At 36.3% G+C, this 27,222-nt stretch overlaps 1 protein-coding gene across 11 annotated transcripts in view; it reads right to left on the bottom strand.

Moving 5' to 3' along the window:
• The window catches only part of ZC3H11A (zinc finger CCCH-type containing 11A), a 54,277-nt gene that overhangs the window by 16,718 nt on the left and 10,337 nt on the right, over positions 1-27,222 (bottom strand). For all 11 annotated transcript variants that reach the window (XM_056815763.1, XM_007481196.3, XM_056815758.1 and 8 more), the window contains 6 exons: positions 23,880-24,071; positions 20,931-21,050; positions 17,086-17,209; positions 2,146-2,349; positions 1,905-2,021; positions 1,303-1,383 (listed from right to left, as the gene is read on the bottom strand). In XM_056815763.1, the coding sequence (XP_056671741.1) occupies positions 1,303-1,383; positions 1,905-2,021; positions 2,146-2,349; positions 17,086-17,209; positions 20,931-21,050; positions 23,880-23,933 (700 nt within the window). In that variant the 5' untranslated portion in view covers positions 23,934-24,071. The remainder of the gene's footprint in view (positions 1-1,302; positions 1,384-1,904; positions 2,022-2,145; positions 2,350-17,085; positions 17,210-20,930; positions 21,051-23,879; positions 24,072-27,222) is intronic.

The following is a 27,222-nucleotide window of genomic DNA, read 5'->3' as shown; positions in this document are numbered from 1 at the left end:
TTCCTTTTTATTAGCATAGACTAATTTTTACGCTAGTGTGTATTTTTCACATCTATTACTCTAAATGTTGCCTAGTGAGATATATAGCTTACAGAGAAGAACCAACAATGCAATTTAGAAGGTATAGGTTTTATTCCATATTCAGTATCATGGGCAAATTACTGCTCTTTCTCTATCATAAGATTCCCTACTCAGTCAAATGAAGATCATCATTCTTAGCTTTTTTTTCTCCCAGGGATGCTGTGAAAATAATTGAAAGAATGTACTGTATATGAAATAAACTACATATGAAAGAATATACCATATATGAAAAAGATACTAATAAAATTCAAAGTGTTACTGTAAAACCAATACACTGTAGAAATAGTAAGAGGACCAAGTCTAAAATCACTCCAATTTAACCTGCCTTTATTTACTTGGCAAAAATAAAAATTACTCTATAGGTAACCTCAGTTTTTCTTAGCTACTGTAAAAGGGAATTTAGTTCTTTCCCCAGTTAAATTAGAGCAAGGGATTAAGAATTACCTCTTTTACATTACCATACTCATCCCTTTTTTCCTCATTTTTATGCATGCCAAGTCAGTTTTTCAGATATGAATTCTGCATATGATGATAAGACTCATAAAGCTAATCATTATATAGGACACGCTTTGATAAGCATTTTTAAGAAACTGATTGTTCATAAGCAAATTTGGCATTTTAAGATTTCTATAACTGAGTAGAAATGATTATTATTAGAATTCAAATCCTTATGCTGATACTTACTATGTGACCCTGGGTATGTCACTTAACCTGTCTGCCTCAATTTCCTTATCTGTAAATCAGGATAATAAGAACACCTATCTTCCAGAGTTATGAAAATTAAATAACATATATAAAGCACATTGGAAAGCTTAAACCTTTATGTAAATACTAGCTGTTATTACTGTCATGATGATGATTATAGTTCAGGATATTAACCAACTAAATCAAGACAACTGTATAAGAAGACTCTCATCCATCTGAGGGGTGGCAATTCTAGTACAAAGTCAGATTTTCCAATTTTTATGGCCTTTCTTTGAAATCCTGTTGTTAAATGTTGAACAGATTTTCCATTTAAGCCTACTTTCTATTGTTTAGAGATTAGTACAGGGTCAGATTAAATGCATAAGGCATTCCTTAACTTTAAAACAAAAGTGACCCTTCCAGGAAAAGAATTATGTCACAAAAACAACTTATTCATTTTAGTTCTTTTGCTAAGAAAGATATTATGCTCCAATATCAGGACAATTTTCTCTATGAAAAAAATTCACACAAACTTACCTCCTTGCTTCTTAGATTTTTCCTTCATTTTCTTTGATTTGATTTCTTCAAGGGTTTTTATTCCAAAATTCAAACTATCTCCTACAAAGCCAAAAGAGGATATGTAATTAGGAAATGAGGCAGTAAAGAGGTAGGGTCTATTGCCCAGGAATTTTTTTTTTGCTAAGTCAACAACATATCCTAATAGAAACTACCAAAAATAGTCAGGAATGGGAGACAGCCAGGTGACTCAGTGGATTGAGAGCCAGACTTAGAGAAGGGAGGTCCTAGGTTTAAATCTGGCCTTGGATACTTCCTGGCCATGTGACCTTGGGCAAGTCACTTAACCCCCACTGCCTACCCTTTACCACTCTTCTACCCTGGAAGCAATACACAGTATTGACTCTAAGAGGGAAGAGAAGAATTTTTTTTAAATGGTCAGGAATCAGTGAATATTTCTATAAGAAATTAGGGCCAAGAAGTCCAAGAATTTCTTTGAAATATATTTTGATAATTATTTTCCTTAATCCTATATTTTTAAATATTATTTTGACAAGGCATTCATTACAAAAAAGATTAAGAAGCTCTCAGGTAAAAGATCAGCATTTAAAATCTACTCTTACCTTGCTTTAAGCTGACCCCTGGCTTCCGAGCACCAGTTATGCGTAATCCATTATGAACTTCAGGAGCTGGTTGCAGAATAGGTGTTTTAGTTTCATCTCCTTCTTCAGAAAACTGATCTAGAAAACAATATTTAAGTCAAACAAAATTAAAAATGATGAAGACTCACAGGTTCATTCCTGGTTCTACCTCTGATTCACAAAGTGACTTTCAGTTAAATTCTCCTGTAATGGTAACACTTACCATCGTCATCCTCATCATCATCTGCAGCATTGATTACAACTGGAGGATGTGTGGGGCTGGGGACATTTTCTGAACTTTCCACTTTCATTACCCCTCGAAGCTGAGGAGAGGGATTGGACTGAACAGACAGTTTGTTCTGCTGCATTGAGAGCTGACTAGATTTCACCTCTTCATCTGGCGACTCAGGCACAAGGGGTAAAATAGCTAAAAGTGGAAAAAATCAGCAGTTAAGTCAACAATTGAAAAATAGAACCCCAAAGTACTTAAGTTACTTTGCCTACACATATTAGACTCAGAAGTTTTCATAAAACTTTCTTATGTCTTTTTCAGTCTCTAGTTAGAATATATATGCTTTTCAAGGGAATTAACTGCCTTCTACTTTGTAATTCCCTGTATTCCATTAGGGAAATTAACAAATATGCAATTCTATTCAAGATATACAAAGTCTCAATAATTACATTTACTAAATCTTTATAACCAACTTTATGAGTTCTAAAAACCAGAACTTTTGTTAAGCAAGGGAGTAGTGGAAAAAAATATGGTATATAACACTTCAAAATCTATGTTACATTTAACTGTTAAACAGCAGGTTATTTACTTAATTTTTATTAAACATTTTATGGAATTCAAGTCAAATGTATTCAACAAATGTTTAGTTAGTATGTACTAATTGGAAGAATAGTACTGAATGCTAGGAGAAATACATAATGCCAAGTTGGGAGAGAGAAGGAAGAAAAGCAACACAGAGTGGAGAAAATCAGAGAATGTTTTACAGATGACATAGTTATCTTGCTGAATTTTTAAAGCCTGAATAAAGGAAAGGGAATTCCAGGAATAGGAAACAGCACAAGCAAAGGCAAGCTTAGTGACAATAAAGCACAACATATAGGATATATATATACATATATATATGTATAGGATATATATGTGAAGGGGCAGTAGTATGAGATAAGAATAAGTATAGAATTGTGCCAGTCCATGAAGTCTTCTAAAAATTAAATACCCTGACCTTTTATGATAGGCAATTAAAGGATTCTAAAGAGAGGATTGACATAATCAGCTACATACATAAAGGATGTTAAATTAACTAAGATAAAAAGAACTGGAAGAATAAGACAGTGGAAATGAGATCTATTAGGAGTCCAAGTGGTTGGCAATCAGGGATTATACTAAAAATAGATATAGTACAAATAAAAAGGGGACAAATCATCCTCCATACTTCTCAAATATGATATGCACTTGCTTGCTTGGAAGCAAGCTGATTGATTGATTCTTGTAGTATCATTTGTCAAGAAGCACATACTATGCACCAAGTAATATGCTAGGCAACGGGGATAAAAAAGACAAAAAAAAAGTCTCCAATCTAAAGAAGCTTTTATTTTATTAGGAGAGACAATATGTAAACATACAACTGCATATGAAATATATAAAAAATAATATAAATACAAAATAAGACTGATTTGGGAGATGAGGCACTGAGCAGCTGGAGTGTATTTCAGAAAATGCCACATGTAGGAGGTGGGAATTAAGTTGAACTTTGCAGGAAAGCTCTATTAGGGCTTGTAAAAGTCCAAGCAAAAAACTAAAGACTGTATAGACACAGAAGTGTTTTAAATCACTGCTGCAGAATGAACATGAGGCTTCAGAAAAGAAAGGCAGATGTTAGAATGAAATAGCCAGTTAGGGTTATTACAATTGGGGAATGGTTAAACAAACTGTGCTACATAAATGTAATGGCACAAATTGTGATATAAGAAATGAGGAGCATGGAAAGGCTTGTGAGCTGAGGCAAAGTATATAAATAAGCAATGATTACAACAATGTTAAGTGGAAAGAACAATCACAAAGCAATCACAGCTGAATGATTCCAAATTATAAAATTATAAAAACCAGGCAGTGCCTCAAGGTATAAAAATATACTTCATATCCCTCCTCTGCAGAGGAGGGTATTAATGAATGTGGAACATTATATATAACATCATTTTTTAAAATATGGTCATTGGTTTTGCTGAATTTCTTTACTGTTAAAAAGAGGGGGCAGCTAGGTGGCTCAATGAATTGAGAGTCGGGCCTAGAGATGGAAGGTCCTGGGCTCAAATCTGGCCTCAGATATTTCCTAGCTGTGTGACCCTTGACAAGTCACCTGACCCCCCAACAAGGGATGTCTCTGTGGAAGAGCAGAGGGGGAAAAAGTTACAAAAGAAATGTAGGTAATAACAAAACAAAAAACTATACATAAAATTCAATTTTTTAGAAAATATACATTCACAACAGAAAATCCAGAAACTGGATAAGAAAGCAAGATTGAGAATATTTGTGTGAAGATCAATGGGGGAGAAGGAGAAATAATATTGGCATCAGTATACTATAGACCACCTGAAAAGAGATGGAGAGTTCAGATATGATATAATTGTGAGGAAGGACTTTAATTACCTTCACATCTGCTAGAGTTCTCTCTAGCAAAAGCCAAGTAAATGATAAAATTTTGGTTTGCTTAAATTATTTTTCAAGAGACTGTAAGAAGAGAGGAGGAATGAGAAAAGTACATTGGGATATTCAGGTGATATAAAAAAACAAAAGGCATTAATAAAACTTTATTTTATTATTCATTTATTGAATGATATATTTTTAAAACCCCTACCTTCTGTCTTAGAATTAATACCATGTATTGGTTCCAAGGCAGAAGAATGGTAAGGGTTAGGCAAGGGAGTTAAGTGACTTGCCCAGGGTCACACAGCTAGGAAGTGTGTGAGGCCAGATTTGAACCTTGGACCTCCCATCTGAAGACTTGGCTCTTAATTCACTGAGCCACCCAGCTGCCCCCTAAATTTTATTTGTAATAAGAGATAGAGGAAGGAACAAGACTTTGTATCCTAAATATAATTCTTTCCCCTTACCCCATTCTTAAAATGCAAGTTTTTTAATAGTAGCAATTTCCTACTTTTGTCTTTGTATTCCCAGCACCCAGTATGGTGACTTACATACAGCAGATATTTAATTTTTTAAATTAACATTTTATTTTATTCTATTACATGCAAAAAAAATTTTAACATTTATTTTTTTAAAAGGTTTGAGTTCCAAATTCTCTTCCTTCTGATCCTCCCACAGTCCTTTCCCACTTTGGCCCCTCCCTGATGTTAAGAGAATTTTTCTAATTTTCCCTTTTTCTCTTTAAGAGGCAATGGAGCAAAAAGATTTCTCTGTCAGTTGATAACAGTTAGGAGTGTGTGGCTGAGAGTTGGTAAGTAAGTTGCAGGCTGTTAGAAAGGGGCTTTTGTCTCTGGGTCCACTGGAGAGATATAAAAATAGACTCGAATCCAGGATTTCAATCCCCAGAATTCCTTGCTCTACTTCCCCAAAATGCCTTGTAATCTCACCTGGGCTGAGAGTGAGATGAAGTATTTTTTTTTAATTTCAAACATTATTTTATTTGGTCATTTCCAAACATTATTCACTGGAAACAAAGATCATTTTCTTTTCCTCCCCACCCCCCCTCCCACCACCTTTCCCTCTCCCATAGCCGACGCACGATTCCACTGGTTATCACATGTGTTCTTGACTCGAACCCATTTCCCTGTTGTTGGTATTTGCATTAGAGTGTTCATTTAGAGTCTCTCCTCAGTCATATCCCCTCAACCCCTGTAGTCAAGCAGTTGCTTTTCATCGGTGTTTTTACTCCCACAGTTTATCCTCTGCTTGTGGATAGTGTTTTTTAGATCCCTGCAGATTGTTCAGGGACATTGCATTGGCACTAATGGAGAAGTTCATCACCTTCGATTGTACCACAATGTATCAGTTTCTGTGTACAATGTTTTCCTGGTTCTGCTCATTTCGCTCTGAATCGAGATGAAGTATTTAACCTGATTGGAAAGGCTTTTGGGTCTCTTTTGGACTTCCGTTTTGAAACAGATGCGTCTCTTTCATGATGTGAGACTATCTTGTCTAGTGTGGAAAGGAAACAAGACTGACAGTTTGTGGGGGAAGGGGCAAACTGGGAGTGGCAGTTGGGTCTTGTGACTAGCACTTCCTTCCTGTGGGGGTGGTCTTGCTTCCAGGTATTGGAGGAGAGAGGAGCTTGTTCAGTCCAGTCTGGAGTAGCATGCTCTTCTTGGTTCAGCCCAAAGACACAGGCTTCTAAAGGTTAGAATTGTTCTTGTTTGCTTTCTGTATACTGCTAAGATTCTGAATTAGAACAACGAGAGTAGACGGGAGTGGGACAAACTCTCCGCCAGCCTCTGGGGCCTGGCCTCAGGTCTGAAACTAAGAAAAAACTCCAATCCCAACTAGTTATTAAACATTATATTATTTGAATACGCAGTCAGATAAGTGGACTATCTTTACTGATCATAGAGGGAGCTGAACTTCAGTTTCAGTCATTCAAAGACAAACAGACCTCTTGTGGTTTCCTCTCAGCAGGAGGCATCTCCCTCCCCTGCTTCACCAAACAGTGTTCCCTCTCTCCTCTTAACTCCTCTTTACCTCATACAAACCTCCCTTATTATCCCTCAGTTTTCCAACCTTCCTATTTCCTTTCCCAATAAAATATTACAGTTTTTGGCAGAGCCAGCTAGGTTTTCCAACCTATTTTTGTTAAGAATTTGGGAAAAGGAAGCAACTGGAGGTTTCAGAGAAGTTGGGCCTGCATACATTTCAAAAGCCTGTGTGACTATGAAAAGTAACATTTTGAGAGCAGTGCTGAGTGCAACTAATCTGCCTAGTAATACCACACCCAAAAGAAACCACTCCTCCTGAAGGGAGGAGGCAACTCTTAAAGGGCCAGACTTAAAATTTTTTTTCTGTTGCAAGAGGCTTTTCAAGATACAAGACGGCAAAGAAACTATTACTTGCCATGGGTTATCTAGCCTGGATTGCATATTTCTTGTATATGTTTTACAACTTATTTTTTTGTCATGATTCCGGATTATATTTATTTTCTGCTTAGCATCTATATAAGTTTGCAATGGCTGAATATAAGTATGTATTGCTTGATTTCATTCATTCCCACATATGCTGGAGCATTATTCATAGTAACCAAATTATACTATGCCCTAAAAAAAGGTGTGTATCTAATTTTTGGGAAAAAAGCAAAAGATAATGAAATGGCTGTGATGATTTTAGCCATAAAAGAGGAGATGATGCAACTAAAGGAAATGATGAAGCAACTGAGTGAAGAGATACAATGTGGCAAAGGTATTAACACACAATAAGACATACCTAAAAATAACAATGTAGTTCAGCAAGAAAATATAGATGGGGCTGAAGGGGGAATACCAATATTGCCACTAAGAGATCAAACAAGCCTACAACCAGATAGCGGCATAATTCATATTAAAACACATAAACCATTTACAACAGCTGACCTTGAAAGTCTGAAAAGACGGATGCCTTCCTGGTTTTCAGAACCAATGAGATGTTTAAAAGAATTTAAAAGAGCAATTAGGCTTTATGATCCAGATTTCCAGGACACTGAAATTCTTCTCTCAGAATTATTTTCAAAAAGGGAAAAACAACAATTCCTTGACGAAACTAGAAAAAATCCCAATTTAACATCATGGCCAGAGGAAGGAACAGACTTAGAGTTATCTAATAACGAAAATCTACATTACCTAAGAAAGGCCAGAGAAGATTTATTAGAGGCAATGAAAAGTTTTTCAAAAAGACCAGATACTTGGGGAAAATTTGAGAGATTGAGACAGGAAAGTGGGGAGCATCCATCAAAGTTCCTAGATAGAGTTATTGAAGTAGCAGAGGATGTGCTTGGATTTGAAAATTTAACTGAACAAAATCTCCAACACATAAGGAGACAATTTGTGAAAGGCAGTAACACACCTATTAGATCATATTTTAAACTTCAATGCCCAGATTGGGAAACACTGAGTCTGGAAGATTTAAGAAAAACTGCAACTTACATATTTTCAGGTCATAAAGAAATGCTAGAGGAAAAGGATGAAATAATAAAAGAGCTTAAAGCCAAGCTCAAGGAGGCAAATGGCACAAGTAAATGTAAAGAAATTGAAGAAATATCGTACAAACCCACAAGAAATTACACTCAAAGCAATCAAAGGAGAAATTTACCCAGATGTTTCCTCTGTGGAAAAATAGGTCACATGGTTTGAGACTGTTATTTAAAGGCACAATTATTCCAAGCTAATAACAAACCGAGATCTTGGAAAAGCAATGCAAAGTATAGCAGCAATAATACACAAACAAATGCAAAATGTTGTGATTGTAATTGCAAAATATCATTGCAAGCACCAAATTTAGAAACCATGGAGAGGTACATCCAACAAGGAGCGAAACCACGTTATTCGCAAGTAGTCTCAGGCGCTACAAAACAAAGTCAGTTATGAAGCCAGGTACATGGGGTAACATCAAAAAGGAAAAATGGGAAAGGAAAAAGGAAAAATGAAAAGTAAGGAGACTGCATGCAAATAGAACTTGGTGTTCCAAAAGCACAAAATAAAACTAAGGAACAGATAGAAGAAGAAATCCAATTAGATAATGACGTAACAGAGATTAAAGAGAAAAATTTTGGAACAGTAGAAAAAGCTACAAAGAAAGAGGAAGAAACTGAACTGGCAACAGTCTGTAATACACAAATTGCAAATGAATTAATTGAAGCATATGAGCTAACAATAGAAGGGTCCAATGGGGAGGAAAATGCAATAACAGAGAATGTTCAAATTAGCAGACTTCCTGGAGACAATGACTCTGAAAGCAAGAATAATATTACAAAAGAAAATACCATTGACATAATAGAAAAGTCAACCTTAAATCCTTATGCAGAAGAATTCCAACTAATAGTAAGTGCACAAGAAAAAGCAAACACAAATATTGTTATGCCATCCTTACGTCTCCGTGATAATGCAATTCTATTGCAAACTGATGATGAATTGCAAAATGAATGTTCAGAGCAACAAGAAAAGTTTGTAGATGAAGAACAAAACTGGGATTTGAACAAAATAGAAATAGAGGCACCTATGGTCCAAGTGTGCCAACAAAATGAGAACACAGAACCAAGGGTCATGATAAAAGTGGGTAATGAGATCTACCCAGCTCTTTATCGATACAGGAGCAACAAAATCTGTTTTAAAAACATCTCCCGAAGACAGCCAAATCACAAGTTAAGTCCAAGTTAAAGAGCTTGCAAAAGACTTGGGGAATATAGAGATCACTAAGCAAGTGTCAATGCAAGACACGAATCACAAAGCATCACTATATTCAATAATGTTTGAGAAAATGAAGAAGACCAAGAACCTTTTGAATATATCAAACCTTACAATCAAGATCACAAAGCTTTACAAAAGGGGAAAACAGATGATTTCATTAACAACTCAAATCAAGAACAAATGATACAGTCAGAAGAGGTAGTTAAGGAAATAAATTATACAATCACATTAGAGGAAATGCTGGCAGCATTGGGAGTCAAGAATCACGAAGAACTTTGTGAAAAGTATGTGGAAGTGGATAAAGTGGATAGAGACACTAAATTTGCAGTACAAGAAAATCATATACCTGATCCAAAACAAAAGGAAGAAGAAAACAATGTAATGCTCCTATCACATCTTCCTTTCTCTGACGTATAACTTCTCACAAACTAGATTGTCAATTGACAAAATATATACAAGCTTTACAGACAAGAATAGCAGAATTGCATGAAATGGGCTTGATACAACAAACAGTACCCCTGGATTACAATTTGCACAACATCAAACCAGGAGACATAGTATACTTAAAAAATTTCAATAGAAAATTGGCCACAGACATAAAATGGACTGGACTACATTAAGTATTGCTTACTACCCCAACAGCTATAAAAGTTGCAGGGAAAGACTCATGGTTTCACTGTTCCCACATGAAACCAGAAAAAGTTCAACACCACTGTAACAGACATCGAAGATAATTAGACAACAGATAAGGCTGAGAAATGAAAACAAAAACTGATTAACATAAAAAGTACAACACAAAGAAATAATAGTGACACATAATGTTCGAGACAACTTTCCAGCCCAGAGGAAAAGCAACACAGAGGAAAAGCAACACAGAGGAAAAGCATCCCAGAGGGAAAGATTTTAAACCAGCCCAGAGGAAAAGCATCAAGAAAAGATGCTAGAGACAAGAAACAAAGAGGAAAAGCTGAAAATGGACAGCAAAGACTTTGAACTTTGTTTATATAAGAAGAGGACAGATCAAAAACAAGACTTATATGTAAGATTGAGTGTGTTGAAATAATAAAACAAAAGTAATTTCACATATTAGGGAAATAGCATGCATCACTACATAACATGGAAGAAAGAAGAGATCCATCAGTCAACATGAGAAGTGGAAATCTGAAGAAACTTGATAAGTATTATTTCAACACAACGCTATTAGACACAAAACAAAAAATCACTAATATATTGAGAGACCTTGTTTATATAAACAAGTGTCTGAAATTGTATTTATGCAAAATATAAATATGCATATAGTTAGTTCCATAAGGTCTTAGGCAAATAGAAAGATCAATAGATATTTCTAGTTGACTGACATTATGATGTAGAACAATGTAAATAAGATATTAGTTTTAGTTAACTTAGAATAAGTAGTATTATCACTAAGATTCAAATTTTTGTAATAGTTTTGTTCAACATTTATTGTACTGAATTTAATGTAAACCCCCAAAATTACCCTTACCCTTACTTTCCCGCAAAGAATCCTTAGAGTAGATTTAGTAAATTGGTAACTATAGTATAAATATGTGACCTTGGGAAGGTCACAACAAAAAAAGGGGACAATTGTGGAAAGGAAACAAGACTGACAATTTGTGGGGGAAGGGGCAAACTGGGAGTGGCAGTTGGGTCTTGTGACTAGCACTTCCTTCCTGTGGGGGTGGTCTTGCTTCCAGGTATTGGAGGAGAGAGGAGCTTGTTCAGTCCAGTCTGGAGTAGCATGCTCTTCTTGGTTCAGCCCAAAGACACAGGCTTCTAAAGGTTAGAATTGTTCTTGTTTGCTTTCTGTATACTGCTAAGATTCTGAATTAGAACAACGAGAGTAGACGGGAGTGGGACAAACTCTCCGCCAGCCTCTGGGGCCTGGCCTCAGGTTTGAAACTAAGAAAAAACTCCAATCCCAACTAGTTATTAAACATTATATTATTTGAATACGCAGTCAGATAAGTGGACTATCTTTACTGATCATAGAGGGAGCTGAACTTCATCAGTCATTCAAAGACAAACAGACCTCTTTGGACCCCTGTGGTTTCCTCTCAGCAGGGGGCATCTCCCTCCCCTGCTTCACCAAACAGTGTTCCCTCTCTCCTCTTAACTCCTCCTTACCCCTATACAAACCTCCCATTATTTCCCATTTATCCCCATTTTTCCCAATCCTATTTCCTTTCCCAATAAATATTACACTAGGCCTCTCTGGCCTACGCATGTGCTTTCTTATTCTGTATTTTCTTTAATCCTTAACCTTTAATAAACCTCATAAAAATATAATACTCCTTGCAGAGAGAAACTAATTTCTACCTGCCTCGGTTCCCCAAGTTTTTAATCTTTACAATTTGGCGTAACCACTTCGGGAAAATGAAATACTCTCAATCTTCTGATTCTTTTACTGATCTTTAGTTCAGCCTTTAATAGCTACTGCCTAGACATTTTTTTTAAGCCACGCTTCTCCCTGCCTGCGTGCGTCCTTGTCTGCAGCCCTTGCTCCAGGCTCTAGACGTGTTTGCAGATTGCAGCTCACCTGCCCACCCTGGCTGCCCACTCTGGCTTCTGGCCCTGCTTGCCTGATTTCCTATCGCTCATGGCCTCTCACCTGGTGCCCAATCTCCTGGCCCTGCCTACCTGTGTTCCTGCCTGCAGCCATCCGCTGGCCGCTGCCTGCCTGTTTCTCTGTCCCAGACCCACAAGCACGACCCCAGCCAGCTCATCACCCAGATCCTTGGAGCAGATCTGCTCATCACTCAGGACTCATTTCTACCAGCTGGTAACAGGGGTATTGACCACATGGGGGGATCGGAGTGTAGGAAGGGAGAGAAAAGGGAGAGGAGAAGAAACAGACTTTTCCAAACAGGAACTTAAAAGCAATGGGCTATTTAAAAGGATACCGTTTGACTGTTCTGGTAATTTCATTGATTTCACCTGCGTGCCAGAAGAAAGATTCAGCCCAAAGATTCAACTTTGAAGTTGCAAATGGGTGGCTCAGCGAACTGAGAGCCAGGCCTAAAGACATGCGGTCCTGGGTTAAAATCTGGCCTCAGATACTCCCCAGCTGTGGGGCCCTGGATGGGTCCCTTAACCCCCATTGCTTAGCCCTTACCACTCTGCCTTCCAACAATAGGAATTTATATGGATAATAACCCAAGGAACTTTAAAGACTGGAAGTTATGATTTTTAAGGCATTTCAGACTCCAATGGTTTATACAAATCTCTGTATTCTATTGCATTTTCCTGATTGTTTTGCTTAAAATATAACTTTGTGATTTTAAGTTCATATATTACTGGATTCAATATTATTTTGTTATACTGTTCATTTAATGTACTGAGTTTTAAAATTCTGTTGTTTTCCCCCTATAACTGTGCTGAACAAATATTACTGAATAAGCCCATATATGAAAAAACAGCCTTTCTATTTTTGCCTTTATAAATTGTCACATAGAGGATAAATGGACTTCTTCAGAACTAGTTACAATTGCTATAGCAATCTTTGGAAAATTTAATGTGCTAAATATCTCAATTGATTTTAACGGTTTTTTTAAAAACAATCTCTGGTTATTTTTGCCTGCCCCTACCATGAGGTAAGGCCCATAGCTGAAGTGAAATACAATTATAACCCCCGCATTTCTAAATATGTGAATGGAAGTTGGGCAGTTAATCTCAGGGCATTTGTACCCCTAAATAAGCCTCCAAAAAAGGATCACCTCTCATTTATACTCTTCATCTCACTATTTTACTTCCACCAGAATGATATATAGATTTCTTGATTATGTTCTTAACCCAAGATGAGTTTTACTTTGTTTAAAAAAGATTTCTAAATACCAAGGTTGAAAGATTGCTACGTTTGTAAAAAACTTGTGACAAATATTCATCAATTCATAGGTTTTAAAAAAATGCCATACAGCAACTTATGTGAAATATGATATGTGTGTTTGTTTGCTATTGTAATTAATTAGGCTATTGATACCACATATTTGTACTACTATTCTTTAAAAATGAAAAATGTTACCTTGCTCAATTCATTTGCCTTCTAAGTCACAGTGATCATGGCCAGATGAAGAGGAAATGGATCTCATTTTTGGTGAGAAAGCCTTGTATGCTATATTTCCTTAGCCGACACAGTGTCAATGATTATAAGCTACATTTTTGAATTTTTACACCTTTATTATTATATTTTTCTTGCATGTGCAATATACTTTTTCAGTATTTTTTTATTTTTTCTCTTCTTTTTATATTTCAAGCACATGTCACCAGCATTAAGATTTTCTTTAACTTTTTGATTTTTCAGTACTATAAGTTTAAAATACATTTGTCACTGCATACCCCAAAAGCTTGTGACTATAAAAACGATGCCACTAATTATTTTAAAAGATTATGGGACTTTGCTTAATGATTCTGTCTGATTCCAGGACAAGATATACACAACAGAGCCAAAGAAAAGCCAATCCAGGATATATTGATGCACTTCTAAGCCAATACAAAGGTCTTGAACCTTGTGTGAAGACTCGAGGTTACTGTGTTTAACATGCTAGACATAGGCTTTCCTTATGTCCACACTCACTCTGAAAATACAGATGAGTATCCCCAAAACCTTGGCTTCTATAATCTGGTCCCTTTTCTGCCTTTCATACTGTGGTAACTTTCTGTAGTCCTGGCTATTGACTGGGTAAATGCATCATTGCTTAGATCATTTTGATTGGGCCCTGATTCAAGGACCTGTTATAGATTTATTTTTCTTTTACTTGGAATTTTTACACATAAGACTTTGATAATCTATATTTTCATCCAGAAATTTTTCTTTTTTATTTGGATTTTCTGATGTCTTTTCACTTCTCTTACCAATTAATTCATATACCTCATACCTCAGCCATGCATCCCTAAGTGAACCTGTGTTTTATTTTCTTTTTCTTTTTCAATCACCCTCTTAACAAGGGAATGTAAAAAATATTATTTTTAATTGCAAAATTTAAAATTCCTTTTGAGAAGAATTTTAGGTAAAGAAAGGTGCTACTTCTCTGAATCCAGAAACTGAACTGTTGGAGAAGACACCATGAAAAAGCCTCCAGACCACAAACTACACAAAAATGAACTTTGGGTGTAGTTGATTGAACATTTATTTGTATGTATACTCTCATGCCAACAGGGACTACCCCCTAACTGGCTTTTTGTCAATGCGTTCAGCAGTTATTGGTTTTGTTCTTTTTTTTCTCTTATCCTCAAATTGTTGTAATGTTTAAGTTGATTATGTTTTATGATCCTTTGGGGAAGTCCTTCTCCCCAGAGGATCAAATGGTGGAATGTAAAAATAGACTTGAATCCAGGACTTCAATCCCCAGAATTCCTTGCTCCACTTCCCCAAAATGCCTTGTAATCTCACCTGGGCCGAATTTTTAATCTTTACAGAGGAGTGTGTGGCTCATGCGCTCTTCCTTTCTCTTTCCTTCCCTCCCTCCCTCCCTCCCTCCCTCCTTCCCTCCCTCCCTCCCTCCCTACCTCTCCCTCTCCCTCTCCCTCTCCCTCTCCCTCTCCCTCTCCCTCTCCCTCTCTCTCTCTCTCTCTCTCTCTCTCTCTCGCTCGCAGTTTTTTTCATAGAGAAATGGATTTTAAGGCCTTACTAGTGATTAGCTTAGGCAGGTAGTTAGATAGTGGGCAAATTATTAGATAGTGTAGAGTTTAGGCATGGGCTTGGCCCTGGTAGAAGAAGCTGCCCTTGAAGGCAGATAGATTTAGGATTGTTTTTTTTTAGAAATTTTTAGTTAGGATTGGGATCTTAGGTATAGGTATAAGAGTTCTCTCACTTTTCTCCTTGGTGAGATGTGACTACACACTTTATCCCCTTTGCATGACTTCTTTCATCAATGCCCCCTACTATGAATTGACATGATTATTATTCCCCCTAGTCTCAAAAGAAATAATGCAAGAGCAAAACACCTGTACCCTAATTCCCTAAAACATCACCAAAAGATCAGACCCTCAAACCCAATCCCAAAAAGACTACTGTGGGTTAACTTTTACTTAGGTACATAATTCCCAGCAAAACTGCATCTATAGGCCAAGCCCAAAACTTTCTCATGAAGCCAGCACACAAATCAATCATAGAGGCCCATACAATAGGTACAGGTACAGTACAGGTACACTAAGCTTCAATATGCCTCAGTGACTCAATTACACAAATCAGTAACTCAAACTCCCTAGTAAGCCACCTGTGACGAAATCATTTATCTTGTGTGCAACCTTTATTCTGTCTGTAATCACAATACAAAAATATGGAATGTTAATCAAGTGACTTGTTAAAAGTCAATGTATCACTTTTCTAATTATCTCTTTGATTTTGTATACCTGCAAGCCAAGAATATGGATATAAAATAAATCCCAAGCCTAGGAATGTCGGAGCAGCTATCAGATGCAAAGCAGTTTAAGCTATCTTCCGTCTGTTATTTATTTTATGTTATTTATTTTGACTGATCGTTCGCCACCAGTCGGGAACCCTGGAGTCGCAAGTGGGGCTGGACCCTGACCGCAGCACTAGCAATGTAGAATTGCTGCAATTTTCCCACATTTATTTCCCACATCCCTTCCAACATTTATCATTTTCCTTTTCTGTCATATTAACCAATCTGATAGGTATGAGGTGGTATCTCAGATTTATTTTAACTTTAACTTCTCTAACAGTGATTGAGAGGATTTTTATATGACTACAGATGGCTTTGAAACTTCTTGTTTATACCCTTTGATAGTTTATCAATTGGAAAATGACTTAAAAAATATATTTGACTTACTCTCTATGTAGTTGAGAAATTAGTTCTTTATCAGATACTTGACTCTACAAAATTTCCCCTCAGCTTTCTGCTTTCCTTCTAATCTTGGTTGCACTTGTTTTGTTTGTGTAAAACCTTCTTAATTTAATATTTATCAAAATTATCCATTTTACAATGCTCTCTATTTCTTGTAAATCCTTCCCTTATTTATAGATCGGATAGGCAGGCTATTCAATGTTCCTTTAATTTGTTTATAGTATCATCCTTTATATTTGGATCATGTATCTTGTTGACCTTATCTTGGGATACAATGTGAGATTTTGGTTTAGTCCTAATCTCTGCCATATCATTTTCTGATTTTCTCAAAAGTTTTTGTCAAAAGAGTGAATTCTTGTCCCAAAAGGTTGAATCTTTTGATTTATCAAACACTAAATCACTATGGTCATTTATTACTAGGTTTTGTGTACCTAATCTATTCCATTAATTTCTTAGTCGGTATCATTGTTTTGATGATTACTGCTTTGTGATACAATTTGAGATTTGGTACTTCTAGACCTCCTTCACATTTTTTTTATTGCGTCCCTTGATATTCTTGACCTATGAATTTTGATATTATATTTTTGAGCTCTGTAAGATAATTTTAGGGCAGTTTGATTTGTATGGCACTGAATAAAAAGATTGGTTTAGATAAAATTATCATTTTTATTAAATTTGCTTGACCCATTCAACAGCAATTAATATTTTTCTATTTTAATAAATTTCAGTTTAGATCTGACTTTATCAGTATAATTAAATTCATATAGTTTCTGGCTTTGTTTTGGCAGGCACACAGTAGATGCTAACTAGGTGTTTGTTGGATTGGAATCAGGCTATAGTTGAAAAATTTAAGATTATTTTGAAAGTCTTTGTGGGTACAAAAAGAAATCAGAAACAGAAAACAGTGACTAGAAATATGTGAAATTATTTAAAATAAAATAACTTACTTTTGCTTGGAGGTAGGAAAAGGCCTTCAACATAGCGTCCCCTGTTGTGATGAAAAGCACAATTTAGTTTTTGACATCCCATTGGCTGGTTTTCCCAGTAGCATGGAATCTCACTCCGCTTTTTCTGTAAAGAAAAAAAAAAGGAAAAGATAAATCAGAATAAGAAATGAGATTATTCTATCTTGAAGGGACACTCAAGAATTAAGTCTAGTCTTTACCTGAAGACCTCCAAGGAAGGAGAATCTATCACCATTCCAAGCAATTAATTCTATTCTCAGGAAGTTCTGATTGTTTTTTTTTTTCTGACACATTTAAAATGTTCTTTGTACAACTTCAACAAATCTCTCCTGTTTCTGTTTGGGGCCAAACAGAACAAAGCTAATCTCTCCTCAACACGTCTTCTCAAATACTTGAAGCCAGCTAACATGTTTTGCTGAATTTTCTCTTTTCCAGATCAAATATTCCCAGTTCCCTACAATAATCCTCACATAACATGGAAATAGTTCTTTATTATTCTGGTTACCATCCTTTGAATATTCTATAGTTTATCAATGTCTTTCTTAGCAATTATAGTACCTAGAACTGAACACTAGTCCAAATGAGATCTTACCAGGACAGCACATAGTGGGACCTCTCTATTTCTGGAAGTTTTGCAGCCCAGAGTCTCATTAGTTTTTTTTTTTTTTTGCCACATTGGAATGATAACTCATACTGAACTTTCAGTCTATTAAAATTGCACATTTTTTCACAATGGCTGTCTAACCATTCTCCCACATTTTATATTTGTGACATTGATTTTTTTTATATTCAAGTGTATAACTTTACATTTATATTAGATTCAGCTCAATGCTCTAGCCTGATAAGATTTTTTTTGGCTCCTATCATCCAATGTGTTAAGTTATCCCTTTCCAGCTTTGTATCATCTATACATTTGATGAGAATACTATCTATAGATTTATTCATTTATAAATGGCAAAGGCACAAACAGATATTCCTAAGGTACTCCTATGGAGACTTCCTGCCAGGTTAAAGTGAACTCTTTACAACCACTTTGAGTTTAGCTATATGACCAATTCTGATACCATCTGATTGAATTACTATTTCTATAACAATTTCCTTATCTGTTCTTTCTGACTATGAATTAGAAGAGGCAGGATGGTATATGTGAAAATAGTATTAGAACAGAATAGCTGAATAAGTTGTGGAATATGAATGTGAGAGAATATTATTCTTCTATTAAGAAATGATGACAGGGGTGGTGGTGCAGCTGGGTGGCTCAGTTGTTTGAGAGCCAGGTCCAGAGATGGGAAGTCCTGGGTTCAATTCTAGCTTCAGATACCTAGTTGTGTGACCCTTGGTAAGTCACTTAACCCCCATTACCTAGCCCTTACCATTTGTAGGGTTCTAGGTATAAACAAATCTTGAAAGTATTAAAGATGTATTCAAAAGCTGACTCTTATAAGCAAATTCCTCATATACCAGACTTATGAATGTATTTCTAATATTTCACATAATTGACTTCTGGATCCTTGCATTGTATAGAGACTCAAATCTTACAGTATTCTGACCACTCCCCCCACACCTGCAGTCCAAAGGTCAAATGAACCTCTGGGTTGGGCGTTAGCCACTATATTGTCTTAGCCTCCTTCTCTTTCATCTTGTTGTTTATCAAGCAACATATGTTAAATTCTCTACCATGTCACATGTTTAATTAACTATCTCCCCCCATTCCTTGGAATTTCAATAAAAATTGTATTCACCTGTAGTTCCCTGCTCTCATTCCATCAGAGGAGCAACCGAACAGGCTGAATGCTATGCTGATGAATCCTGCATCTTTGTGCCTCCTTTCCCTCTTTATGTCCTCCCTTCCTTAATCTTTAAACCCTTCAACCCAAATTAGAATATTTTGTAACTGCTGGCCACCTACAGCATTCTTCTGCCTTAGAACCAATACACAGTATTGATTCTAAAACAGAAGGCAGGGGTTAAAAAACAAAAACAAAAAACAAGAGAAGGGGATGGAATCAAAAGAACCTGGGAAGAATTATACTAATTAATACAAAGTGAAGTGAGCAGAAACAGGAGAACAACTTAAATATATAAATTAACAAAATCCTTGTAAAGATAATTAATTTTGTAAGACTTAGGAACTCTGATCAACAATAATGACTAACTACTGACATGGGCACTGTACCCCAGAAACCCAAGCTAACTATTGTGAAGGAAACTAACTCCCTTGTTGTTTTTCTAACTCTGAGCCTAAAAACACCCAATGACCCCACCTAGGGTCCTGAGATGACTATCTCCCTCTGATCATCCTCTAGATGGTCAGAAAGATGCACCTGCAGACCACACCTCGATCCTATCAGACATCTGCTTGTCCCCTAAACTAAGGAATCTTTATGTCCCCAGGCAGACCCCAGTATGATCACCCCACCTCATGCCTGAGTGACTAACTGTTGTGAAGAATGTATAAAATCCCCAGAACTGATGTCGTCTGGGGGACAGCCTCTCCATCCATGCTGTCCTCTTGGGGGAACAGCCTTTCCTTTCATGCTATCCTCCCAGGGAACTGCTCCCCATCTTGCTGTTCTACCTTACTATCCTCCTGGCCACTCTCAACATTACTTTCTAAATTAATAAATCTCTTTTTGTTTTAAGATAAGTTTTGGAGTCATTGCATGCTTGTAAAAGGCATCCTTCCCGAACCCAAGGGTATCCTTCCACACCCATAACAACTACAATCCAAAAAGCTCATGATAAAACATACTTTAAACCTTCAGACAGAGAGCTGATAGATTCAGAGCACAGACTGAAGCATCTTTTCTCCCTTCCTCTCTTTGGCTAATGGTGAAATGTGTTTTTCATGACTATCCATATTTTAATTGCTTTCTCAATGGATAGAGGAGGTAGTAGAGAATTTGGAACTGAAAACAAAATTTAGTTTTAAAAAATAGTGCTGGGGGCAGCTGGGTGGCTCAATGGATAGAAAGCCAGGTCCTGGGTTCAGATCTGATCTCAGACATTTCCTGGTTTTGTGACCTTGGGCAAGTCACCTAACCCCCAAATGCCTAACTTTTTGTCTCTCTTATGCCTTGGAACTGATCCTTAATATCAATTCTAAGACAAAAGGCAAGGGTTAAAAAAAATTGGTGCTGGATTTGAAACCACAGGATTGGAATTAGAATTCCAGTTCTGCCACTTGCTAGCTATATGATCCTGGGCAAGCTGCTTAACCTCTTAGTGTACTGGGGGTATCTCCTAAAACTATAAAGTGCAGAAGACTTGATCTACACAGATAGAAAACAATTCTTCACTTGGCTTCCCCATGGTGATACAAAAACAACAACAAAAAACCAGTCCAAGGCCTAAGCTTCCAGGTCATTACCATAACAGTAGAAATTTCAAAAGAGCTTTTAACAAAGCTCCTCTCAAAAACACACACACACACACACACACACACACACACAAACAAAACTTTTACCTGTAAATACACATGAGAAATTCTTATAAAATTGCCTAATTAGTGTTATCATCATTGCTATTTTATAGATGATGATAATAACAAGTATTTAATTGGTTCTTGCTTCAAGACCACAGAAATTCAGTGCCCCAACTGAGGATCTGATGTTTATTTTCCTTGCTCCTGAGGCCTTTGGGAAGTAAGCTTTCACAACACAGGGTAACCTACTTATAAAAAGGCATGTCAGTTTATCCACTGCCTTTCCTAATCATCAAACTACACAAAACAAATAAATTAAAAATTTTAATTGTCCTACTACCCATTGTTTCTTACCTCAGACTACTGATTAACAAATGTCGATAAATTCACATTGATGACTTACATCAATTTCCATGTGTCGGAACCTGCAGACCTGCCGAAAACAGCGCCCTTCCTGCCACAATGTGCAAACAGTTTCATTTCCTAGGGCAGCTTCACAGTGCCGGAATGGGCAACTATCTCCCTGTAACCAAGAAAATAATTATGACCTGACGCACATACATAATTTTACATAAATGTAAAATTTTGTAGATCAATGATAAGTACTTAACAGGAAAAAGAGATAAGTCAAGATTGAAAAGTTCAAAGGAAGTAGGATTAATCTAAGGGAAACAGGTTCTACTTCTCAAAGATTTCTTACAGATATTTCTTGCAGTTATTGTTATTTATTTCATTTAAGGCCAAAAAATGTAAGTATAGATTCAGAGTAAAATAAAATACAAATAGTGAGTATTAAAGTTGAAAAATATATAAATGGTAGCTTAATTTCAACCTGTTCTACTTACAAGTAAAGCCAATTCCTGATATAAAATAAAAATGGCTAAATGCCAGACCATTCATATGCCCATTCATATGTTCTATTACATAGACAGCACATATTGTAAGTTTATGTGTGTAAACCTCAAAATTCCTTAGACTTATAAATGTTGGAAATTTCACCATTGGGATATTTCATACTTGGAAAATTTCTTACTGATAGTCTATTGGAATGGGAACCCCATTGGCATGGGAGGTTCCTTCTCTTCCCTTCTTCAGATTACTTTAGGACAGAAACCTTTTGCTGAACAATGGAAAGGACTTTGACCTATGCTTAAGCATAGAACAGGAATTTCTTTGAATCATGATTGATTTTAGAATTGATACAATGGAGATACTTGGAATAAATCTCCACCCTATTCAGTCCTAACATGATTGAGTAAGGGCTGCAGCCTAGATCAAAGATTTAATCATTTGAAAATATGACCTTCAACAGACATGTGAAAAAGCCAGAAACCTCTGGGCGGTCCTGGGTTAAGCTAGAGCCTCCATTGGCACAGGGAAATTGATGAACAGTGATTGGTAGATGGGAGAACTGAGAGGAGGAACTTGGATGGTTTCCTTAAAAGATAGGAGGGTCTGGAGACTTGAGGAGGGTTGAGGAGTTTGGTCGGGGTGATTGCGGTGGACTCGGAGAAGCTTGCGCTGAAGGAAGCTGAAGGTGGGGGCCTCTGAGACTGTTTCTCCATTTTGGTCACGTGAGTGATAGGGACTGATCTCTTTTCTTTGCCCCAGCTATCTAAGGGCTTGGGCCTTTTGGCCCAGCCTAAACAGAAGGGGTATTTAAGCCCTATTCCCTTCTCTCCCTTTTTCTTTCTCTCTATCTCTAATTCCTTTCTTGCTCCTATTGTAATTAAACTCCAAAAAAGGCTGACGGCTGACTTGAGTTTTTCATTTAGGAATTACATAGCTGAATTCCTTGGCGACCTTAAATTAATATATATCAGTCTTTTAAAGTGATTCCCTTGTCACATGTGTGTATACATGTGCGTGTGTGTGGTTTTTAAAAAACCCTTACTTTCTTAGTAACAACTCTAAGACAGAAGGGCAAGGGCTAGGCAAATGGTATTAAGCAATATGCCCAGGGTCATACAGCCAGCTAGAAAGTGTCTGAGGCTACATTTGAATCCAAATCCTCTGGACTTCAAGCCTAGAGCTCTATCCATCAGGCCACCTAGCTACCTCAACACATTGTTAGTATTTTGAAATCAAAGCCCACCTTGGCATAATTGGCTGTATGTGTATTTAGGATGGACAAAACTGAACTGATAAAACTCTACTGAGCTTTGTTTAAAACAAGAGAACTATATACCTTATTTAGAAATTTTAATAAGCATTGTGTCATTAAAGGGACACAGGAAATCTTTCATATGAAGACACAGAAATGTAATTATAAGAGTCAAGCAGCACATATATCAAAATGAAGGAAGCTAGAAAAGCGCTGTTTAGAAAGATACTTAACTACCCCCCATCCCACCCTGTCCCACCCCCTGATGCCCTCCCAGCACCCAGTCTCTCTCTTTTTCTCTCTACATATCTTCAGCTGTTAGCAGGGAATTTGGGTAAGGAAAGAATTAGAATAAAAATCTTAATTTACACACTCCCAGAAATGTGGCAGTTACATATACATAACATTAAAATCAGGTAAAATCAAAGTCAATAGCCTACAGCCAGGGTTCTCCAACATTTCAGAAATGCTGAGGGATAAAAATCATGGTATAAACTATGCAAAATGAGACTTTTTCATGTGCCTTGAACTTTTTTCAGTTATAACTTTAAGCAACTTTATATTAAAAGACAATGAACATTAACTGTTTACAATTTAAATTATCTTCCAAATGTTAATGTTCATGCACACATCTTTATATAATTGAAATCAGCATATACATACTATTTTTAAAACAATGTTATTTAATGTCATGTACCTTTAATAGGCATCCTTGACAAAATATAAAAAATATAATTATTATTACAAAACTATAAGAAGAAAAAGATATAAAAAATGAACAAATTCCCTGACTATACACTATTTTTTCTGTGTAATTAGGATCTGCTCCCCAAAACTCTATATCTTAGCATCCTACTTTCACTCTTATATTATGTCCTTATGTTTTGGAGATAAAGTTTGTGTGTTATCCCCACCTCTCTCTCTTTTCCCCTGATCACAGCTGTGGAAGCAGACTTTGGGCAGGCAGGAGAACTTACATGGTTTTATTTTTGTTAGATAATTAGGGATGAACTTCTATTTCATTTAGTTTATTTTCTTTCTATCTCAAGTAGTTATTAATAAACTTTATACAATATAATACTTGGAGTTACTGATATTAATTTAAATCTTACATTTCCTAGAGGAAGAACATGAAAAACTAAATAAAACAGATAAATAGTGAACCATAAACATTAAAACTATTAGAGTATTAAGAGAATTTCATCCAATGTATGAAATCAATTATAGAAAAGCACTTTTAATTTTTACCTTGGTACATGTAGAATAGAAAAAAAAGTAGCAGTCTTCTCCTTGATTAGACATGCTGGCCAGATCCTTAGATCAAATGCTGAGGCTTGAAACCAAGCCACTACTTCTCTAGAAGAGAACCAGACTCCAACTCAAATGGTCTCAATCTTCCACAGGCAATTCAACCACTGAAATCTTCTTTAAAATGTTTACCTTTAGATAGAAGGGAATATAAATTGAAGCATATGAGGAACATCTCCTAATCCCTAACTTTTCATGATGATTTTGATTATAAAATAACAGTACAAAATCTGTGTTGGTATCTTATCTTTCTACTAGATCATCGGTTCTCAACCTCTCAATTTGTAGCAATGAGAATACATAATGCATATCAGGTATTTACATTCCAAATCATAACTGTAGCAAAATTACAGTTTTGAAGTAGCCACCAAAAATTTTTTTTGGTTTGGGGTCACAACATGAGGAACTGTATTGTGGGGTCACGGCATTAGAAAGTTTGAGAACCACTGTCTAGACTATGATCTCAAGAACAGGGATGGCACCATACTCTGTATCTCCTCTAGTGCTTAGCACAATGTTCTGGGCATAAGAGGATTTCCATAAATGCTTGTTGTATTATTTCTTGGTTTGTAACAGACCAATGATTTCATTAGTATAGGGAACTCTCTCTACTGATGCATATTGGCACCTTCAATGCAATCTACAGTCTCATGAACTTCCTGTGCCACTTGTGTGTAAACAGTTATGTGATTTGCCCAGTCACAAAGTCAGTATGTATCAAGGTTGGGACTTGAACCCAGGTTTCTCTGACTCTGAGGCTTGCTTTCTATCCAATAAACTAAACCACACTGTCTCTCTATTCTAGTTGTATATGTAGTATTCAATGATGATAATCCATACTTCCACATATATGCTTTACCATTTTTTTTTCATTTATATTGCTTTGTAAACATACTTTCATATAATTTCTGTGTGGATACTATATAAATCAGTTGACTATAAAATCCTTGCAGATAATATCCATACCTTCATTTTCTTTTTTGTATTTCCTATGGGATCTAATATATTCCTCAGAAGAGTGTGAATGCTCAATCAATGCTGTGAACTAAATGAATGACCCAAATAATTTTTCTAATGCTTAGATGATTACTGTGCAATCTACATGCTATATTTTGGCAAGGGTAGAAATAAATCTAAGTTTCTTTTTCCCATTTGAAAACTGCTCCACAAGGATTCATTGGATCCTGGATCTAGAAAGGGCCTTAGAGATCATCCAGTCCAATTCTTCATTTCACAGTTGAGGAAACTTCAGGTCCAGAAAAGTTGTGGCTTTCCCAAGATTACAAAGCTAGAACACAGAAGCACTGGGATTCAACCTTGGATCACAAAATTCAACTTTCATCCTCTATACTGTATCACTCTACTGTTAAATTACACAAACATCTGATTCTTATTTTAAAAGCAAATGACTCTGACTTAGAAAAGTATATATTATTTTACTGGAATAAATTAAAATCACAAGCCTCTGAACTCCCTTATACCTGGACATACGTTTACATAATAATGAAAATGGCTGCATTTATATCCAAATTCATTAATAGGGGCTACAAGGGAACAGAATAAAATTTAATATATTTTAAACTCAAATTGCTCTGTCTGTGAACTAAAAGAAGAATTTTTGTCATTGAAGCCTTCTAGAGACAAATCTCTGGCTTCTGAAAGTAAGTTATTTGCTTTCTTCCTGATCTCCTGACTGATGACAGATACACATACTGCCAGGCTGAGAGGACTACTTTGTACAACCAAAACTCACTGCTTCTTCAGAGGAAAAATTAAAATGCATAGTGCTTTAATGTTCACAAAAATGTTTACAGAACACTTTATGTACATTATTTACCTCCTGTTATGTCATGCTTTTATTATCATAAACTACTCCATATATATTTGTATTTATTCACTTTATGTAAGTTTTGTATATGTTTTATGCATATTTCTTCCCACCATTATAAGCTCCTTGCAACTAAAGATAGCTTAATTTTTCACACTTATATCCCTAGCAACTTGTATAGTACTGGACACAGGGTAGGTGCCTAATCAATACTTATCATTGATTACCTAATCTCTCTTCTATGTAAACCTTAAAATTTCTTAGACTTATAAATGTTGAAAATTTCACCATTGGGAAATTTCATACTTGAAAAATTTCCTATTGATAGTGGGAACTCTATTGGAATGTGAACCCCATTGGCATGGGAGGTTCCTCCTCCTCCCTTCTTAAGATTACTGTAGGACAGAAACCTTTTGCTGAACAATGGAAAGGGCTTTGACCTATGCTTAAGCATAGAACAGGAAGTTCTTTGAGTCATGATTGATTTTAGAATTGATACAATAGAGATACTTGGAATGACAGAACCAGGTCTTGGAAAATACAATTTCCACCCCACTCAGTCCTAACAGGATTTAGGAAGGGCTGCAGCAAAGGATCAAGATTTAATTATTTGAGAATATGACCTTCAACAGACATGTGCAAAGCCACAGACCTCTGGGCGGTCCTGGGTTAAGCTAGAGCCACCACTGACACAGGGAAGACATGGACAGTGATTGGTAGATGTGAGAACTGAGTGGAGGGAACTTGGATGGTTTCCTTAAAGATAGAGGGGTCTGAGGACTGAGGGGTGGTTGGTTGGAGAGGTTTTTGTCTCTGAGAGGTGGTGCTTTGAGAAGTTTTGCTCTGAAGGAAGCTGGAGGTGGAGACCCCTGAGACTGTTTCTCCATTTTGGTCACGTGAGTGATAGGGACTGATCTCTTTTCTTTGCCTCAGCTATCTAAGGGCTTGGGCCTTTTGGTCCAACCTAAACAGAAGGGGTATTTAAGCCCTATTCCCTTCTCTCCCCTCTCTCTCTCTATCTCTAATTCCTTTCTTCCTCCTGTTTGTAATTAAACTCTATAAAAGGTTGACTGCTGACTTGAGTTTCATTTAGGAATTACATAGCTGAATTCCTTGGCGACCTTAAATTAATATATATCAGTCTTTTAAAGTGATTTCCTTGTCACATCTACTTCACCAAGTTCAGGCTTGTTTCAATGTGCAGCAGACAGCTCTATTACTCAAGCCCACTAAGAAGTAATTCATAGATGATCAATCATGGAACTTTCATTTCATGCATTCTTTGGCTTCAGTATTTGGTTAAGTGAAAGATAAAAATATCAAGAAGCTTCATGCTAACTACAAGTTCACAAAAATTCTTGAACTGGCCCCCCTGGCATATCTCATTTTTCTGTGACTCCTTCTTTCTTTCTACCTCTTACTATCATTAGCATTCTTCAAACCACAGTTTAGGTG

The sequence above is a fragment of the Monodelphis domestica genome, chromosome 2 (assembly GCF_027887165.1).
Source record: "Monodelphis domestica isolate mMonDom1 chromosome 2, mMonDom1.pri, whole genome shotgun sequence".
In the NCBI taxonomy this organism is placed as follows: Eukaryota; Metazoa; Chordata; class Mammalia; order Didelphimorphia; family Didelphidae; genus Monodelphis; species Monodelphis domestica.
This window is presented reverse-complemented; position numbering and strand designations above follow the sequence as displayed.